The sequence below is a fragment of the Alosa sapidissima genome, chromosome 13 (genome assembly GCF_018492685.1).
Source record: "Alosa sapidissima isolate fAloSap1 chromosome 13, fAloSap1.pri, whole genome shotgun sequence".
NCBI lineage: Eukaryota > Metazoa > Chordata > Actinopteri > Clupeiformes > Clupeidae > Alosa > Alosa sapidissima.
Window position 1 is genome coordinate 24,353,238 of NC_055969.1, and position 21,856 is coordinate 24,375,093.

The 21,856-nt window shown below is 43.4% G+C and overlaps 1 protein-coding gene across 1 annotated transcript in view; it reads right to left on the reverse strand.

The window, feature by feature from the left end:
- Positions 1-685: 685 nt before the first annotated feature.
- The window catches only part of plppr1 (phospholipid phosphatase related 1), a 43,924-nt gene continuing 22,753 nt past the window's right edge, over positions 686-21,856 (reverse strand). The window contains exons 3-8 of the mRNA XM_042059157.1: positions 18,092-18,280; positions 11,913-12,045; positions 6,562-6,812; positions 4,841-5,017; positions 3,744-3,875; positions 686-1,391 (exon numbers count right to left, since the gene is read on the reverse strand). Coding sequence (XP_041915091.1) covers positions 1,359-1,391; positions 3,744-3,875; positions 4,841-5,017; positions 6,562-6,812; positions 11,913-12,045; positions 18,092-18,280 — 915 coding nt within the window. The 3' untranslated portion in view covers positions 686-1,358. The remainder of the gene's footprint in view (positions 1,392-3,743; positions 3,876-4,840; positions 5,018-6,561; positions 6,813-11,912; positions 12,046-18,091; positions 18,281-21,856) is intronic.

A 21,856-nucleotide genomic window follows, 5' to 3' on the forward strand; every position in this document is an offset into this window, starting at 1 on the left:
TGTCGATGCCTTTGGGACAAGCCGCCGATCTGATGCGTAGTGCCAAACATTGTTCCGGAGAATGTGCCCTTTACTTCGCGCCGACAGTTCCAGGCAAAGGTGGAACACTTGACAGACATGGAATCGAATGGAAAAGGAACTACGAAGGTGCATTAGGATTCAGCAGCAGAGGTGCAATCAGCAGCCCTTTCCCCCCCTTTTTTAAAAAAGAGCTCTGAGGCAGTCAGTACCTCGGCAGCAGTTTGACAAGGACAGGAATCCAACCTGTGCATTTGAATAAGGTTCCGGACTCTCAACCCGCCAGGTCTCAGGCTGCTCCTTAGCAGAGAGGAGATAGGCCTTCAGGCACTGGATAGAAAGCATCTGTGGTATTAACTGTTGAGTGCTTTGCTTTACATTCATTTTTTTTTTTTTTTTTGTGACATACAGTCCCTAAAGGCAACCAAAATGTGGATATGAATCGGATGTTGAAATTGGAATAAAAGGGTCTTAAGCAAAAAAAAAAGTGTGTAACCAGCCTTGTGTGTTCCAACGTGATGGTTAGAAGGGTCATGTTGCTTCAGCATGATGGTTAGAATATAGACATTAAGGTTAGAAATCCCCAGCTACACTGTTCGATAAGATCAGTGTGGTATGACCACTGCCCAAATTTTAGGAGAAAAATAGGCCACACAAGTTATAAACTCAGCTACAGACTTTTTATTCAGTGGACAAACCGAGGAAAAATATATCTAGCATTCCAAAAGAAATGCTAACTTATAAAAAAAAAAATAGAAAGATCTACAAGTTAGGGATCACTGGCTATTGAAACAGTTCTGCAATTCCATGCTGAGTAAAAGCCATTTAAACTGGCAAAACAAAAAAGTCACTTGTCACAATCCAGTGTTTTTTTTTTTTCAGTTACACCAAAAATAGAAATACCAAAACATTCCTGAAAACAACTGCAGGCAAATTGGATCAAAATGTTTTATACAGATAAGAAAATAATACAAAATATGACCCTTTGTCAAAAATGTACAGAAATAAAGGAAATAAAATTAATTCTTTGTACAAATACCACGTAAACAACATCAACATTTCGATGACATTATATAGACTGTATATATTTATATATATATTTACTTTGTGATGTAAAACATGACCAGAAAGCCATATGTCCAGACATGTACTGTTCTCCTAGCTCAGAGCTAACATAAGGGGATTAAGCTACAACACTCTCTTATACAAAATGTACAAAACATTGGCCTCTAACTAGGAACATCAGAATACTGTCCTTTATACAGTATGACACAGTACAAAAACATTTGTGCCTAGAAGTGTTGAGGGGAAGCAAAGGTCACTCTGTGTTGTCCCTTTAGTCATGTGACTTCAGTCATTGATGCTGAATGGTTCTGAAAAACACAATGCAAAAACAAAAACAATTAGACATTAAACAATTAAGTCTTATTTGTAATTGCATATAAATGCTATCATTTTGTAAAAAAATAAGTACTAACGATTATTCAATCTGTTAACTAATGCGCACATGCACACACACACACACACACACACACACACACACACACACACACTAAAAACAATACAGAACAGTATGATGCAGAAACACAAACCCCTCCCTGCTCTTCACACACACATTGAGTACAGATCTGGTATCAATCTTTGCGAGGGTAACTGTTGAACTGAGAAAGAGGGGGATTCTCCCCCCCCCCCCCCCCCTCTCTCTCCTTTCTTGTCTCTCTCTCCCTTTCGCAGAATTTCGTTTTGTCATGAATCATCCATCACTTTTGTCTTCTCCCGCCGGACGAGAGTGCAACACAGTGACAGACGATCTCCCATGAGCCTCGGTGGCTGGGACAGCGTTGCCACGGTTATGCCAAACAGCAGTAGACTGATGAGTTTGTGTCTTTCCAATCTGTCAAAGCCCGCCAAGGAGTTTGTCCCGACACAGACTAGGGACTGTGCCATCGTCTCCTCACAATAGGGCCAATTTCTTGGCCTCACGTCAATAGAGCTGTCTGTCTGGAAGCCCCCAACCCCCACTCACACACACACACACACACACACACCCCTCCACCCCTAAGGCCAGTGTGCTGCAAAACATGTCAGAATCAATTCAGACAAGCAGCATTGTATTTCCCTGCAGTGGCGCCTGATAAAATGCATCTGTTCCGAAACACCAGTTTGGATAAGCATATTCTCTTCCTTCTCTGGATAAATAAATGCTAAGCAGCTGCGACCGCCATGTTTGGAAACTGAGGAGCATGGGACTGAGGAATCTGTGTGTGTAGGGGAAGTGTGTGTGTGGGGGAAGTGTGTGTGTGTGCTGTATTCCCAACAAATGGTTGGATTTCCTCCATAAGGAGCAGATAAGATAAGAAGCCAGTTTGGGAGATCAGTAGCTGAGCCTGACCTCTTAACTGCCCTGCAATCCTTCACTATGGGGTTAAACCTCACGACCACACACTGGAAATCAGTCCTGCCTCAGCACTTCCAAAAGCAAACCCATCAAAATCATTTTTGGTGCCTCGGAAGTAAAACAGAACTATTCCAGTGACCTCTTCTCCCTCTGAGATCTATCAGGAGGGAAGTCATGTGTCAGACGGCTTGCTTGGGATATCATTCCTTCTTTTATGAGAAACAGCCACAGCTCTTTCTATGCAGACATATGGAAACTGCAGCTCAGAGTGCTGGAGTCTGTTGTCTGCTCTACGTGTAAGGGGATTTTAGCCAGCTTCTGCCAGCTGAGATCTGAGGTTATCACCCCGGACCTGGAGGGCTTTTGTAGCAGAGCACATCTTTCCTCATGGTGGTCTCGTGGAAAAAAAAAAATCCGTTTTCCGTTTGTCATGTCATATGGTTGTTATACGGTCATATTCTACACAAATGAAGAGCTGGATCACAAAGGTAAACACCACGTCCCTGGCCTCTAAACACCATCAAGTGAGCAACTTCACCAGTGGCCCTAGGGACAGTCGGATGACCCTAGCTCACCTTCTCTTCCTGATGTGGATTTCCGACTCTTGTATTTTGCAAAGAAGCTGTCTGTCTCTGTATCCCCGCCCCCTCTCTTACTAGCCCTGTCTTTGTCTCTCTCTCTCACTCTCTGTCTCTCTCCCTCTCTGTCTCTCTCCCTCTCTGTCTCTGTCTCTCCCTCCTTCTCTCTCTCTCTCTGCCTCTCTCTCTCTCCTCTGCCGTCACGAGCGGAGCAGGAGACAGCTAAATAAATAAGTGCGGGTGATGGATGAGGAGCCCAATGAGCTGCCTGGCCTGATCTCCGCAGCCTGTTTGCACTCTCTGACTGATCTACGTGATGAGCTGCTGGATTTATCCCCAGCGCGTGAGCAGGCCAGAGAAGGGCTGCCCAGATGACCAAGAGGATGCAGGACAGCTCATGTAGCAGCACGACCAGGCTGGTGTGTGTGTGTGTGTGTATGTATATGTGTGTGTGTGTGTATGTATATATATATATATATATATATATATATATATATATATATATATATATATATATATATATATATATATATATATATATATACACACACACACATTTTATATATATATATATATATATATATATATATATATATATATAATATACATATGCATATATGTATATGTATATATACATATACATACACACACACACACACACATACATATGTGTGCATGTGTGCATGTGTGTGTGCATGTGTGTGTGCATGTGTGTGTGCGCATGTGTGTGTGTGCATGTGAGGTCAAACCTGTGCGCTGAGTGTCTCCAGAGGGCTCTCCACACGTGGGAAGGTCATGAGCGGCAGGCCGCGGTAATCCTCACTCTTCTGTTTGGACGGAGTCGCATGCGCCCCTTTGAAGTTATTCACCACGCAGATCCCCTGCGCAACAACACAAACAAACATGCACACAAAAGCCCAGCAAGTCAACAGAGACCGCGCATGAAAACACATTCAATGGCTCAATCCCAACAGTCCCGTCCAAATGCGCTGCCTCCTCCCTCCTCTGATCTCCATGATTTATTTTGGGCTGAAAATGTGGAGCGGCGGCGCCAGATCGACTTAACCTTTACGCACTCGTCCTAATGCAGCTGAATGGGGAACGACAGAAATTAGCCGGTGGCCAGGAAGAAGCAGTGCCTGAGTTGCGTCCATCAGGCAATTAGGATTAGCACTCTGGCTTTGGGAGCTCTGAAGGGGGAGCAACACACACACCGTCTGATCGGACTTCAGACGGACGGTCACAGGAAGGGCAGCAGGGTGTTTTGGAGGCTGTGTGCATGCGCGTGTGTGTATGTGTGTGTGTGTGTGTGTGTGTGTGTGTGTGTGTGTGTGTGTGTAGGGGTCCAGTCAGGGCATGGGCAGCTAGACGCTGATTTAAGGCTACAGACGGAACTTGGATCTTCAGGTCTGAAGGAACCGTGTTGTATTTTTTGTTCTCCTTAGAACTGTCAGATTAGAAATCCTTTGTAGAATCCTCGTTAGTATTCTGCAACAAGAGTATGGGTATGGGTTCTGTAACTGGGAACCGATAAATCTGAGGAACTGTTTTCCAAATCACAGAGAAGGGGAGGGTGCTTCGGAAGGGCATAGAGGAGACAGAACTTTATATCCATCGGGCATAAATGCCAGTTGAGCTTAACAAAATGTCAAGTTTCAGACTTTCTTTTTGTACATACACATTTATTCAGGGCAACTTAAGGTAAATGGTAAGACTCCACATTTTGTTTAACTGACATACTCCTTGTGTGACTTGAGTTCCTTTGATGTGTGTCGAAGAGAGAGAGATAGAGAGAGAGAGAGAGAGAGAGAAAAGAGAGAAAGAGTGTGTGTTTGAAGGGACTAACCAGGAAGAGAGCAACACAGCTGCCGAGGATGAAGCCGGCGATGACGTCGGAGCAGTGGTTACGGTACTCGGACACACGGTTGAGTCCGGTGAGGAAGGCGGCGCACAGCGTCCCCAGACATAGCACGGGCTTGGCCAGGCGGCTACTCTTGGTCTTTATGGTACTTGTGATGTACATCTGAATGACACAAACACACACAACTGTATGGACCCTTTCAAGAGAGTTCCATTATCAGCATCATAGTTGGCCCCACAAGACTTCCGTTTTAACATTCCATATGTTGTCTTAATGCAGAGGAAGTAGATTGGGGCCCAAATAGAACGTTCAAGCATTGTTTTTGTTTTTATTGTTGAAAGGGTCTATAAAACAAGACAGCCTTGCTACAGCTAGGCACATAGGAGGAGTGCCAATGGGAGGCTTAATTCCCCTCAGATAGACAACAGTACTACATGAAAAATTCTAATAATAATTTATAAAATGCTAACAATTTATATAACACTAACACCAACACCCAAACAATAAATCAGCTACACACAAACACATCCACCAAAATAACAAATGCCTCCACCCAAACAACAGAAACACCTTTTTTTCTGTGCATTTTTTCTTATCTTATATATTATCTATTTATTTATCTGTTTTTATTTTTTTTTGAGCACTTTGGTCAACCACTGGTTGTTTTAAATTGTGCTATATAAATAAACTTGACTATGACTATGACTATGACCTCCACCCAAACAACAAACACCTCCACCCAATATATGATGTCAGCTGCAGAGGTGACAGTGAGTCAGAGGAAAAGATTCCACAGCAGGCTTCTCCATGTGTGAAAGCAGCGGCAAAACTGTTCTCAAAGACAAGGTACAGTGCAGCTGCATTTACAGCCATAAATAAATAAAACTCCCTCTTCACTTTCGCTGACTAGCCGTCTCCTGTCGAGTGCGGACTCGTGAGTGTGAATTAAAACACCTCAAGTGGCGGTAACCCCCCTTACCCCTCTTTTTTCCCCCCTCTCTTTACGACCATCCAATATGTGAAATGAAATATCCATAGAGAGAATCCATCTGCCATAAGTGCTTCAGTTTCTGTTCTCCAAAACACAAGCAGCTCTCCTTCTCACTTTGAGAAACGCCTTGCTCTCTTCCCCCTCCGGATGCCTCCCTGCCACACTCCACTGATGGGCTGATTTTTTTTTTCCCCTTTTCATTTTTCATTCCAAATCCCCACATCTACCACATGTCCTGGGAGTCTTTGGGAGTACCATCACAGAGAAACATAGCTAGGAGGGATACTTTATACGACCCATCACAGATAAACTGATGGGAGAGGGATTCTAAGTGATGTTGAATTACTATGCATACCATGTATCCACTATGCTGTTCTATAGCCAATAAGTCCAATGCTGGTCCAGCTCACTTTTAACTGCTATCTACTATTCTGGGGTGCGTTTCCCAAAAGCATAGTTGCTAACTAAGTTACTAACTAAGTTGTTTGTTGCAATGCAATTTCGCATTTCCAACCAAGTTGCTAACAGGTTAGCAACTATGCTTTTGGGAAACGCACCCATGTCTGTTATTATGTATTATGTACATCCTGCCACCCCCCCCCCCCCCCCCCCAAACACACATATTGCCGAAGTCGAGGTTCTGTTCAAATTCTATTCAGGGCCTCAATAAATGTACCACCATCAGCGAGGGCTGTCCGAGAAGCCAGAGACTCACTGTAACGTAGACGGCAGAGTAGACACTCAGGGAGGCCTCTTTGGAGGGGAACGACCGCCGTGCCCGTTCCACAACCACCAGGTTGCCGGTGCAGATGTTGCCATTGGTGATGAACTGGTGGTTGAAGCGGCACTCGGTGCCCGTGTAGTTTGGCTTGCACACGCTGAGGAAGTACGGTGCCAGGTTGCCCGTGACGACCTGGCCGGCGTTGACGAAGATATCCGTGGCGAAGAGGCCGAAAGCAAAGACACCTGCCGGAAGAGATGACCATTAGGATGCCTCTTCGGTCATTAACACCCTCCTCCTCTTTCTCACACACACACACACACAACACACACACACGCACTCACTCACACAAACACACACACATGACTGCACCAACACCACCAACCCCTCAGAGCATCGCAAACAATCAAACAGCAAACGAGGTAAAAAGGATTAGTTTCAGTGAATCTTCTGTATCAACTTGTAATCACTACCACCATCTCCAAAGATGTCTTTTTCCCTAAAACATCTTCAGAAGTGGTGGATAATTTAATCAAATAGCTGCTGTCTCGGGAGAGGAAAGAAAGCGCACATAACCTCCACACATGAACATCACAGCACTCTTCAAATATTCACTTTCTCTACCAATCTCCAGTGACAGTGATATTATCAGATTTGCCTCAGCATGAAATTGTAACTGTGGAGTGAGCTGTATTATAATTCACAGCCTCTCATTGCCAGAGAGAGAGAGAAGAAAAGAACAATGGGCTCAATGACACAGAGAGAGAGAGAGAGAGATAGAGAGAGGGAGGGAGAGAGAGAGGCAGAGAGAGGGAGGGAGGGAGGGAGGGAGGGAGAGAGAGAGAGAGAGAGCTCTCACTTTCCATCAAAGACAAAAGAGCAGAATATTCTCTGGTCACTAGTGTGGAAGATTGTGTGTGAGCTTTGGGTGAAAGAGAGAGGCGCTGGATACAATGGCCCAGATCATTACTAGCGCAGGGCTCCCAGGACCCCATTACCTAGCTAGCCTCTGAATTATGCATTAACGCCTGCTAACCCTGCTAAGGGAACGAACAGGGTTTAACTCTGCTCGAGCCGAAACCTCATCTGAAATCTACTCCATGGTGGGCAACAGCCGGCTTGCCATGATGACCGTTCTAGCCAAGCAGCAAATATAGATTGATGGCTGACTTCACCAGGGAGCTTGACTGGGGGAAAAAAATTGAGTAAAAAAACTGTAGTAAACAAAAAAAACTGACACATAAATAACACATTAATTGTTTCTCATATAGGATAATAAATGGCAATCTTGATGAGAGCGCAGCAATCACTTTTATTTAACCTTTATTCTAATCTCCATTTGAGTATGATATGTCAGACCTAGTGTTAGGTGTCATATAGACGGCTTTCCCGTTTACCAACAAAACTAGATGCGCACGCAGCCGTGGGGCAGAAGACACTTAGTGGCCGTCCACAACGTTATAAACTTAACCTAATAGTCGGCTGCTGTAAGCTACACTCAATTTTTTTGTATATCCCTGTTGTCTCAATGATAATAACATCTCATTTGAGACTGTATTTCAGAGTTTGCCGTTCATTTGCTTTATTAATATAACATCGTCTTTTGGCATTTTTGGCGAAGACATGCATTCTGTTAGGGATATTGAACATATTGGACATTCTCTATCCATCGTGATTTCGAATTTGGTGCAGTTTTCAGCACAAAAACTCATTTTATCCTTTTCATGGAAAGCACTGCTCTATGCTTTTCTGTGGTGCTTTTTGCCTCTTAGTTTCGCACGCATGTTTTCGTGACGTTGCATAGAAATCCATGTATAGCATATCTACACATCAACACTTACAGTCATCCGCTTTTTCACTGGTGGAAAGTCAGCAAAGCAAACTGTACCTCAGTGTTCTTACTGGGACTGTTGGGAAATTCTTGAACGAAGCAAGAAGAATTTCTCCAAATACCTAGGCTGAGTAAACACTCTAAACAAATATTCAGGTTTGTCTGCACCTGGTCGGAGATGGATCACAACCACATCATGCCTACAGCAAGCTCAGTGTTTCCCATACATTGACTTATTTGTGGCGGCCCACCACAATATCAACATTGACCACCACACAATGATTTTCCAGGTTGTGCTAAGTTGTGCTTAAATCTGGTTAGCATCATAAGCACGCTGAGCTAATTTGCTAAAAACTGTTACATTCAAGTTAATTCTGCAAACCTACCACCACAAATATAATTCAATTCTGTGGGAAACACTGAAGCTGCAGTGTGTGTGTGTGTGTGTGTGTGTGTGTGTGTGTGTGTGTGTGTGTGTGTAACATGACCTGCATGTGCCAGTGTGATGCCTCATCAGTGGACTTGTGGCAGCTGTTATGCTGTTAGCCGTAATGCTCATTAAGATGAATGTTTAATTAAAAATCTCTGAAACATGGTAAGAATCTGTCCATCGTTTAGCAGAGTGCTTGTGTGCACATACCACCTATTTTGAGGCCAGGTGCAGGCCAAAAGTGTATCATGGTAAGAAGAAACGAATAATGAATGAATGATTGGACTAAATATTGGGAGCTACTCTAGTGTGTTCACATTCATTCCTCTTTTCAAGAATCTGCCCATTCACACCGGATTGCTTTCAATAAATTGCCCATGTTGCATTTGCATACTCTGTGCCAGCTCATGAGGAGTAATATAAACGAAGGCCATCACTAATACAGCTCTCTGCTTCAGTGCCCTTCTCATGTTTGTAATAGTAATGTTAAGAGTAGATAGATAGATAGATAGATACTTGATTGATCCTCAAGGGGAAATTCAAGGGTCTCAGTAGCATACAGACATAACACACAACATGCACTTAAAGCAGAAATGGTAAACATAAGCAGAGGCGGACAGAGTACACAGCTTCATTACTTGAGTAAAAGTACAGATACCCTTTGCTAAATTTTACAGATACCCTTTGCTAAAGTACAAGTAAAAGTACAACAGTCAGATGTCTACTTAAGTAAAAGTACTGAAGTACTTGTTTTTAAAAGTACTTAAGTACTTGTTTTTAAAAGTACTTGAGTATCAAGAGTACAAGAGTAGCCTACATTTTCTAAATATTGCATTACTACTGCCACAGTGCTTACATTTATGTACAGAATCGTGTTGTACATAGTGCTACATCGAGTTATGAAAAATGTTAATACCTTGGAGAATGTAAAAGTAATTGAAAGTAAAATCAAGTAATTTTCATCTTTTTACCATGTTGCCAGGGATGGGCAGTATTGCTAATACATGAATTTAAAATACGTATAAATTAAAATAGTCTAGCGAGGTGGGGCCACAGGTTGACACATTCCTGGGATGGACCTGCTGCGTCTTCATCCATTGTTTCGTCCATGGTTTCGTCTCTTATCTAAATCTGACCATGGAGTTGACTTTGGCGGAAAGCTCAAGGTGATTGCTGATAGGCTGTCCCAATCAGTGGCGCCTGCACAATCCAATCATGTTTGAGAGGGAAACAACAAATTGAGGGTCTCCGAGATTTTTCTTTTTTTTTTAGAAGTAGTAACGGGTACTCACGGTTATGGATAGAAATGTAGTGGAGTAAAGAGTACAATATTTGCCTCTCAAATGTACTTGAGTAAAGTCATGAGTACTCCCCAAAAATGATACTCAAGTAAAGTACAGATCCCTCAGAATTGTACTCAAGTACTGTACTCAAGTAAATGTACTCCGTTACTGTCCGGCTCTGAACATAAGTATACGTATAAACATATAACTAAACTCCACTGTACAATAAAGACAGTAGAAGATAAGAAAGATAAGAAAACTAACAAAACTAAATACACTATATAAGTTAAATTAAGAAAGTCCAATGTGCTTGAGGGTGATCACTACACTACGCTTGTAGTGACAGGGCCGGGACTGGTGAGGTGCTAAAGGGAGTGAGTGTCATGGTGAAGGTGCAAACAGTAGTCCAACCATAGTCCTTAGTTATGTGTGCCTGGCAAGGTGCTCAAGAGAGTGAGTGTCATGGTGAAGGTGCAAAAAGTAGTAGTATACAGTGGAACCACTATGCAGTTCACTCACCCCACTTTCACCCTCCACAGACTCTGTATACGCCATACAGTACCGATTTTTAAACTTGTATTTATTAGATCAGATCCGATTACATTAGCCTTTATTTTCTCCAAAGGGAGACATTTGTTTTGGGCAGTTAAGAGACAGAGAATAAGGTAAATACACAACTCCTATGTGTATCTATGTTGTGTGAACACTCTTAAAACAAATGTGTTGAAAATAATACAATTTGCGTTGTTTTTTAACACATCTCTGTGTCCAGATAGGGACAACACAGTTTCTGTTGTTTCCTCTTTTTAATTTGTTACACAATGTGTTGAAAACAACACGCGCTGTTTTTTTAACACATCTTTTTTAGTTTTTTTTTTTTAGTTACACAATATGTGTTGAAAATAACACAAATTGTGTGTTTTTAAACACATTTATGTGTCCAGATAGGGACAACACATTCATTTTAAGAGTGTATGCTAATATGCTTGTCCCAATACGCGTGTATGAACCCCTCTGTCTAACATGCTGGCTGCAAGCCCTTTGGTCCGTCCCTTCTGAATCATGGTTCTGCTCTGTATTTCTTCCCATAAGGTTTTTCATTTCGCCACCACCATCTAAATTTTTTCTCAAGGGAGACCAAATTCAAGCTGGCTGATCAGATATATTAATATGTTATGGAGATACATATATGAAATTGAATTGAATTGATTTTTGTGTGGTTGTCATTTATCTTTATATAACCGGGAATTCATTTCAGTTTATACAGAACAAAGGTCACAGTCGTTGGGTTTCTTTTTTCTCCAAATTAAATTTTCTGTTTAGATGATTGATGAAAACATTTTCGCTCATTTCTCTGGATTGATGGTACCGATTTTAAGTAACCCGTTATCATGAAGACAATTAAGATTTAAGATATCCAATAACGCATTTGATCAACTGCACTGATGTTGCAGTGTTTAGAGACATCACTTCTAGGCATGCTAGTATAACATGCACCTTCAATACTGTATAGTTAATGCACATGTTCTGCACATTCGATACTGTATACAGTTAATGCATGTGTTCTGTGTCTTTTATACTGTACATGTGTATACGGTTAAAAGACGCACATGTTCTGCATTCTGTGTTCTGCTTCTATACTGTATACGGTTAAAAGACGCACATGTTCTGCATTCTGTGTTTTGCTTTTATACTGTATACGGTTAAAAGATGTGTTCTGCACCTTCTACACTACACATGGTTAAAAGATGCATGTGTTCTGCAGCTCAGGACTGTCTGTCTGTCTGTTTGTCTGACTCACCGATGAACCTGATGATCCTGCGTATGAGGGGGTTGAGGTAGCAGCACTCGCCCGTCACGATGGTCTTCTCCTGGAGCAACAGGGTGTGTCGAGTGGACTTCATGATGAACATGGACATCTCCCCGATGAATATCTGCACACACGCAGGAGGAGAGGAGATTCGTTAGCCGTAATATAATAATAATAATAATAATAATAATAATAATAATAATAATAATAATAATACAGTTTGAAGTTTAAACAACTAAACTCTAAGGCAGTGTCAAAAACTCAGATGTAGATTATGAAGCGCAGTGCAAACAGCAACTGGGCCAATCAGCAGACTGCATCTGCTGTGGACTTTCATTTTGACGTTGAATATACTTCATCTGTGGCCAATTGCATACATAACACATAACCGTATGCTTGTAAGATTATCAACAGACAGAGAGAAAGTAACTTAACACCACTAAGATAAAATTGTGACTATTTGAGTGGCAACAAGAAACAAACTCAACACGTAGGAAAATGGAGATGGACAAACAGAACAAAACAGACAAAAGAAACGGTTGGTTTTAACGGTACAAATGAGCAAAACTGGTGCTCTGAATAAAGCATACATTGTCTCTTGAAAGTTATTTTATTCATGCATCTTACGTGTAATCTGAGTTGCATCTGCTTTTAATAGGCTGACTACTTTCAGTGCTAAACAGATGTGTGGTCCCCTGCCGTTTTCATACATACAGCAGAATACATAATCAAGCCTGTGCTAACACTTTCCCTTCCATAACTGCCTAAAACTCCTAATTGTCTCATGAGCCTCCCACATCTGCCAATGCACAAGTCAGAAGCGCACCACTGCATTCTGTCAGATTTATGTGTTCTGAGAGCACGGTAGTTCACACATTAAACTTTGTGACCACCTTCACTGCCTGCAGCAAGGAGGCACAGGAATGACCCCCTATTTCTCCTCTGTGTCCTTCATAGAGGCGGACGTGGTGGGATATTATTCCAACATACAAACTGTGCTTAGGAGGGGTGACTTAATTTTGTGCACATGCATTATAAAGAAACTCAAGAGCCGGTTAAACATTAGATCATCCCACCAGGACCTAATGAAAAAGAATGTACACTTAGGAATCTCAGCGAGCAAATGTCTTACAGGTGCAGTCAGCGACTGTACTGTATGTTATTTCGGAACATTTTTCAAAAGATTTTCAAAACATTTTTTGTCACATTCAGCAATCATTGTCACATTCAGCAATCATCATCATAGGGCAGCCGTGGCCCACTGGTTAGCACTCTGGACTTGTAACCGGAGGGTTGCCGGTTCGAGCCCCGACCAGTGGGCCGCGGCTGAAGTGCCCTTGAGCAAGGCACCTAACCCCTCACTGCTCCCCGAGCGCCGCCGTTGTAGCAGGCAGCTCACTGTGCCGGGATTAGTGTGTGCTTCACCTCACTGTGTGCTGTGTTTCACTAATTCACCACTAATTCACCAAAGGGATCAAAAAAGTATATATACTTATACTCATCTCCTCACCATATGCTAGCTGCCCATTCCGTGAGTACACTGTAAACAACAACAAAAAAAAAACCTTTCTGTAGGCAGCCCAGAAAACAGGAAATGAACAAAGTCGGGACAGCCTGTGCCACGAACAAAAATGAAAACCTGTGTGGAGCTTCCCTGGGAATACTGAAGGGAGGGGTGAGCTACCTCTCAGGTGTGTTTCATTTGGTCCTTGGTTGAGATATAATGTATGGTGTTTTGGACAAAATCATTTGCTAAAAATGATTATAAAACATAAACACAAGCACAAACAAACGCAACTTCCTGTGCTACCACTGACTACACCTTTAAGATCAGTAAGATTGGTAAGATATGTGAGATTGGTAAGATATGTGTTCCCAGATCCAGTCCTTTCTGAGGTCTAGTGACTACACCTTTAAGATCACATTGGTAAGATATGTGTTCCCAGATCCAGTCCTCTCTGAGGTCTAGTGACTACACCTTTAAGATCACATTGGTAAGATATGTGTTCCCAGATATAGTCGTCTCTGAGGTCTAGTGACTACACCTTTAAGATCACATTGGTAAGATATGTGTTCCCAAATCCAGTCCTCTCTGAGGCCTAGACTCCATATGTGTTGGCCTGGCTTTCAAGCCTTCGAAGAAGCATGCCTTTATGCCCTCTTCCTTAAAGCTACTTTCAGCTGTGAGTACCCAGCTGCCAAGCCACAAAGTATCCTCTCCTGCCATAAGGGTCTTCTTGTTCATGAGCAAATTGCTGCCCGCTGGACACGGCTCTTTCAGGGTAAATGTAAAACCCATTTTGTTTAACACTGAGCCCGGAGTGAGCCCTCGTATTGTCTGGCCAGCCTTCACATGGCCTGCAAGCCCTTCATGGGCTCTTAACGCTTTATTTCAGAGGGCTGGACATCATCTCTGCCCAGTGGTGTGACCAGAGAGTAGTTGTCACCGCAGCCATTGCTGTTCTGAAAGAAGTGACTGGATTAGAGTAAAGAGAAGGAGAAAAAAAATGCGTAACAGATTGTAATGAAGCCGGCCATATCTCTGGAAACTGGTAATTGTCTAACAGCAATGGCTTGAACAGTAAACAGAAAGAGTAGCAGAGGGATTTGAGAGCATTTATTTAGATTAATTCAGCGTGCACACTGCTGTTAAGACAACAAGAGGAAGCAGGGCGCCAAGCAAAGCCAGCCTAGCCTGCTTCTGATGCATTCAATTTATTCTGATGGAGTCTCTGATATTATGTCACAAACTGGAAGGCTCGCTCAAGCAAGTCTAATATTGTGAAAAGGACGCGAGAAGGAGGGGTGGGGTAGTGCTTTTTCCGCCCAAGGACAGACCCCCCCACCACCACCACCAATCACACAGCAGGTTGGGATTTTTCTCTGTTGATACGTTTATTTACTCCAGTCTATTCAAGCCTCATTTCGAGCATCCGGTAATCTCAGGTCTCGACTCTGCCCAGACAAATGCCCCAGGAGCGGCAGAACTTGGGGCAGACGAGGTTCTGACCTGCCACCGTAGCCCTACCAGTGCCAGGTGCATTGTGGGGTGTTATCAGCAGTACACAGGAATCACTGACACAGTGATCAGCCATCTACCTCTGACTGAAGCTGTCAATCACTCCTTAGCACGCACAGGAAGTCAGCGATTAAATAGAAATGCACTGAATATTTTAATTGCCATTCAACCAGAGGGGTTGAGTTGGTTCATGGAGGCATTATTGCAAGCTGTATTTGGTGATTAATTTGTTGAATTCTATGACGATGACTGCTTTGAAACACCGACCTACTGCCAAAATGTGTGTAAATGTGTTTTACTGGGAGGAATTAGTGTGCGGAAAGAAATGCGGAGTCAATTCCAAGACGCTATGCATCACGTCACGTCACCTCTGGGTGAGAAACACGAGCCCAAGCAAAAGAGTGATTATCATAACATTAATAATGGATGTTATTCAGTAAAGCACTTTCTCACATGCTCAAAGTGCTGGGGCATACATCCTTATGTCTCAGTGAGTGTTTCTCACTGTGTCTCAGAGTAGAGCTTCTTCTGGGCCAGCTTTGGCTCTAGTCTGGGTCTAGAGCTGATATTACCTGTCTGTGTGCAGATAAGACCTGCTACCCTAGGGCGCTAGACTGCAACTGAGTCTATTTGAGGCCAGGTCTTTCTGAGAGATTGCGAGTTTAAATTTCACAGGGTCACATTTGTGTGAGTGGAAGGGGATGTTAAGGCTGTTTTTGTACCTCTCCGGTATGGATACCATGTTAGCCACTGAGATTGAAAGACAATTTTCTGACAGTTTTTTTTTCCCAACCTGCACTTTCATCAGCTACGTAAGCATGGTGCACAAATGATGAAATGCATGAAACAATGCATTTGGTATTCCAGTTATGTCTACCAAGATGAGGCAGTCTATAACAAATTATTAAGAAAAGGTGAAAAAAAGAAAAAGCAGCGAGAAGTCCCGACTCCCAACATTATTTTTAATCCGAGGAGAGAGGAGGAGAGACAGGTGAAGAGAAATAGGCAGTGTGAGGTGAGGAGAGACAGGTGAAGAGGAAGAGGTAGCAAGAGAGAGAGAGAGACATGTGAATAGAAAGAGGCAGTGAGAGAGAGAGGAGGAGAGACAGGTGAGGGAGCAAGAGAGGAGAAGAGACAGGTGAAGAGGAGGCAAGAGAGAAGAGAAGAGACAGGTCAAGAAGAAGAGGCAACAAGAAGAGAGAGAGGAAGAGACCAGTCAAGAGGAAGAGGCAACAAGAAGAGAGAGAGGAAGAGACCAGTCAAGAGGAAGGGGCACCAAGTTAGAGGTTAAGAGACAGGTGAAGAGGAAGATGCACTGAGAGAGAGAGAGAGAGAGAGAGAGAGAGAGAGAGAGAGAGAGATGGAGAGGAAGATGCACTGAGAGAGAGAGAGATGGAGATAGAGAGGAAGAGGCACTGAGAGAAAGGTGGAGAGGAAGGGGCACTGAGAGAGGTGGAGAGACAGGTGGAGAGGAAGGGGCACTGAGAGAGAGGTGGAGAGACAGGTGGAGAGGAAGGGGCACTGAGAGAGAGGTGGAGAGACAGGTGGTCACAACATAAGACACAAATGTGTGAGCCATGAGCAAAGAGGAAAAACTTCAGCAACAACAATTTCAACTGGTGTTGAACACATTTTCTTTATTCCAGATTAAGCCATCTCGTAGTTTGTCTAAATGTATGAGTTAACATAACTAAAGCACTGATCAAATCTTGGAATATTGTATATTCCTGTTATCAAACCCACTGTGATTTAGAATTGTCCTTAGCCTCCATGAACCTTTTATAGTAAAGATGAAAACATTTAAAAAGTTTAATTACGGTCAGAAATAATTTACCTACAATTACCTTTGAGTATTTATATTTTATTTATTTTTTCCCTGAACATTACTGAGGTGATGTGTACCGATAGTTCAGACAGCAGGCTGTATGAAACATTCAAATACGCCTACAGGCAACTTCATTCAGAAATGAGACTATCGTATATCCACCTACAGATTACGATTACACCTACTGTAGCACTAACATCCACCTACAGCCCAACAGCAGTAACATCCACCTACAGCCCAACAGCAGTAACATCCACCTACAGCCCAACAGCAGTGACATCCACCTACAGCCCAAAATATTGATTCTTGCTCCAAAACAAATGGCAATATTTGTTTTTATAACATGTTGATGTTATGAACATGTTATTTTGACAGCCCAGGTAAAAAGGAATAATAGGTATGTGTATAATATGATGTTCCTCCTAAAAAAAAATCATAGTCTGTATGTGTGCAGTAAATAAAACCAAAACTTAACAATATTCCCCCAGACTCTCCTGACTTACAATCTGAGAGCTGCATGTCTCATATAAAAACATAACACTTATTTGTTGTAAGTCTCTTTGGACAAAATGTGCCCAAAACATAAACATAAACAACATAGTTCGGCCCTGCAGCCCAGGCCCCCCCATCACCTCAGAGGAGCCAGGGAGCGGGTGTTGAGTGTTCAACCTCAGACTGGTGGACACACAGTGCCCTCTAGTGGTCCATGTGTGTATTTAACACTGCTCCCAGATGGTTGCTACTGAATGACTCCTCTTATATCTATAATTCATGAATTAACTTCGGCCTGGCTCTGCCCCACTTTGTGCGTCGGACTTCCCTCTGGCCACAGAGCGCATGCACTGTTGGCAAAATACGCTGTCAATCTCGCACCCAAAATATGAGCTGGTCAGCTTCAGTTTCAGACTCAGTATGAACAGTAAACACTGGTGTCCTGGAGGAATTCTACACATCTTCTCCAAACAAACAGATGAAGCACTGTATGTAGCACTCGAGAATACCAGAGAAACTGCCTCTCCCTGGCAGTAAACCAAACTGTTCCTCGGTTCCTGTAACTCTGCAAATTCCGGATCTATGCAAACTTATCTCCTCCAAACTCATATCCTCCAAATGAATTAAGCCAGAAAGAGAGAGAGAGAGAGAGAGAGTGTGAGAGAGAGAGAGTGTATAAGAGAAAGAAAGAAAGAAAGAAAGAAAGAAAGAAAGAAAGAAAGAAAGACATGTAGACAGATATTCAAAACAGACAGACTTTCAGAGACAGAGACAGACAGACAGACACAGACAGACACAGACAGACACAGACAGATAGGGGTTGCGGTTTCTCACCACGCCGGTGGGGACGGCTGCCACCACGCAGTAGAGGATGAGGGGGGGGACGAAGCTGCTCTCCTCCACGCCGGGGTAGGGCTTCATCAGGTCAGCGTCGTTGCAGAAGAAACCCTGGATGTGGATGCCAAACGTGTCCGTGCACTCAAAGTAGTAGGCCAGCAGGACCGTCCCCGCCATGATGACCAGCTGAAAGAAGAGCATGCATTAGCTCTCTCTGAAGCAGCTCTATCTGTGTGTCTGTGTGTGTGTGTCTGTGTGTGTGTGTCTGTGTGTGTGTGTCTGTGTGTGCGTGTGTGTGTGGACACGTGCACATGTGCAAGCATCTGCATGCAGCACCAATGGTGCAAAAAAAAAAATACAGCCTCTCTGCATCACGCATACATACTCACGCAAATAGACATACAGAATTTAGCCCTCACTCTTTCTCACTCTCCAACCTTTTATCACACACACACACGGCTCTGTAAAACATTGCTTGCAGACACTGTGTGAAGCTCTTACAAAAAAAAAAAAAACGAATTCTCCACTAACGAACATCTCCATCTGGACAGCTCCGGGCATAACTTCTCTAAAACCCTCTATTGCATAAGCGTCCTCACTGTCCCAGAATAAAAAGATGAGAAGAGAAGGACTTTATTCTCTTTCTTTTTTTCCCCCTTTCTCTTTCTTTTCCTTCTTCCTCTCCCACACGCATCCGTTCCCAAGTTAACCCATAGTAGTTAAAGTGCTAAGGAGGCATTCATTTGGGAGAGGTGTGGGACGCTAAGAGGACTCAGAAAACAATATCAGCGAGAGAGAGGGAGAGAGAGAGAGAGAGAGCGAGAGAGGACACAGAAAACAATATCAGCAGGATCCATTCAAGAGACTCTGTGGCCCCGAGGGCTGGTTTGACACAGAGAGAGAGAAAGAGAGAGAGAAAGACAGAGTGAGAGAGAGAGAGTGTGAGAGAGTGTGAGAGAGAGAGAGAGAGAGAGAGAGAGAGAGAGAGAGAGAGAGAGAGAGAGAGAGAGAGAGAGAGAGAGAGAGGAGAGAGAGAGAGAGAGAGAGAGAGAGAGAGAGAGAGAGAGTGAGTGAGTGAGAGAGAGAGCGTGAGATAGGGGTTGCGGTTCTAAATTCTAATTCCAAGGAAAAGCTGCATCAAAAATGAGCTCTTGAAATCTCTCAAAATATGGACTAAAAAAGTTGGACACTTTGAAAAATAACCCTCAACAAACATCCAGAAAAGACTCTAAAGAAGAGGTGACAACAATAATAACCAACAATTGAAGAGGAAATATCTTAAAAGGAGAGTATTATCATATTTCTCAAATCAAAACATCTATATAGCCATCAAAGGCTAATCATCAACTGCCATTGTTGCCAACATTCCAAAGGAGAAACTGCCTTAAAATAGCAAACTGAAGAAGCTAACAGAAAAGGATTCTGATGATGGAAAACACCCAACAGACAGCAAAAAAGAGCACAGCTCTTAGAGAAAAGAGCAGGGAAATTGAATACCCAGCTAAATGCAAAAGTGGAACAGCCAGGGAGAAACACAAGGTGAAGACACTACATGAAAATCCGGAGGTCCTCTTCACTGACTACGCTCAGCAGAAAGGAGGAAGAAAGAAGAACAACATAATTTTCTTCACCCCGTCCATTTACATCTGGAAAGATACCCTATGCAACCATTATCCATATGTATTCAGTGAGGGCATTGGTTCAGGAGGCAGATTAAAGATCTGCAAAGATGAACATCTGGACAAGGATGACCCTCTGCTTACCATCACGTACTACACAAAAGGAAAAGTGTTGATCCAAGGTAATGAAGCCAACCTGGAGTCCTTTGAAGAGCTGTTCCCAGTTTTGAAAGCTGAGGTTAACACTAAGAAAGTGTATGTCGCCTCTGACAATGAAGAAAATGAGAGTCCAGCGGATAACCTGTCTATCTCTGCTCCTCCCACACCTGCAAGCCTTACCAACCGGCTAAAAGAGAGTATGGCCCTGCTGGAAATGGACTTCGCTGAATTCAAAGAGCAGACCCAGGCCAGGCTGTCTGACTTCCCAGACAACACTATGCAGCTGCTCAAAATGGAACTCCAACAGCTCAAGAAAGACCACAGAGTCCTGGCAAGTCTAGAGACACTCAAACAGGAGAACAGTGTGCTCCGTGCTCAGTTGGCAAAAGTGAAGGAGGATGCTGAGAAGAGAGAGAAGAATCTCACCAGGGAAATCCAACGCCTGACGGATCTCTTGTCAATGCCAAAAATGACAAGCACAGAGACACAGACTCTCCCTTCCAGTATTGCAGACCCCTGCCATGTCTCAGCCTCACCTTCTCTCCTCTGCACCCAGCCCAGCAACACTCTGGCACCTCCTGACCCGACTCCTGAAACATCTGCACAGTCACCTACCAACAGTCAGCTCTACCCATCCCAGCTTCCCTCCATGCGGTCTGAGGAGCAAGGCCCACAAGTGGTCCTGCTGACTGACTCAAATGGGAAATTCCTGGACACAAACAAGCTTTTTCCCAGAAAGAGAGTGTTGTCTAAACGCTGCAACACCACAGCGCAGGCAATGAAGCTGCTGAGAAAGGAGACACTCAACAACCCTGAATGTCTGGTGATCCACACAGGAACAAACGACCTGCATAAACTCCAAAGGGACACTGCTGGAGCAATGAACAGGATGGCGGAGCAGGCCAGTAGGGAGTTCCCTGACACCCGGATTGTGATCTCCACCCTACTGCCTAGGACAGACACCCCACCTCATGTCATCCATGAAATTAACATGGAGATCAGAAGAGGATGTGCCAGCCTGCCCAATGTCCATGTGGCTCTCCATCCAACCCTTGGCACCTGGGACCTCTATGATGGACTCCATCTACACAAGGAGAGGATAAAGATTTTTGCAAAATCTCTGAAGGACACGGCCCTGGGGCGTAGTCCTGCTACACCCTCCTCTGATAGGAGCCATATACACCATCCCAGGCATCCTCCTCCCCATCACCACCCTAGGATCATCCATCCTACCATAAGGAAAAACAATGGTTCAATCTGGACCCCAGACCCATTAATGGCCCACCACCCCATCAACGTGAGGCCAAACCAGAGGAGGCCACCTTCCCCATCCCCACCCCCTACCCACCCACAGCAGCAGAGATATGCAGCAGCACCTGCCCCTTGCCCCCCTCCCCACCCTCAGCAACAGAACTATGCTGCGGTAGCTGCCTCTTGCCCCCCTCCCCACCCTCAGCAACAGAACTACGCTGTGGTAGCTGCCTCTTGCCTCCCTCTTCACCCACAGCAGCGGAGCCATACTGTTGCTGCCCGGCCTACTGCCATTACAGCTCCTGTTGCAACATCTGAGCTGGGAGAGATCAGGGAGATGCTGCACACCCTGTGCACCCGACTTCTGTTAAGCTAAGAAACCTTTATATTTTAAGTAACATAACTAATAATAAATAATAAAAAAAAAAAAAAAAAAAACGTAATATCTGTGTAGTAACACTGATGAATATTCCTAGTAGATGAGTAACATTTGTAACATTTTTATTTTTTATTTTATTTTTATTAACTTAACATATCATATAAGTTACATATCTTCATTTATTTAAAAAAAAAAAAAAAACTTTATTATTTATTACAAAACATAATATTCTTCTTTACTATTAGCTTAAAGCTTTATGAATTTCCTATTACTACTGTAAATGTAGATAGTTGTAGTTATTTTCATGTGTCAAACTATACAAGTCCATTTTGTTTGTTTTCAAATGCGTTCATT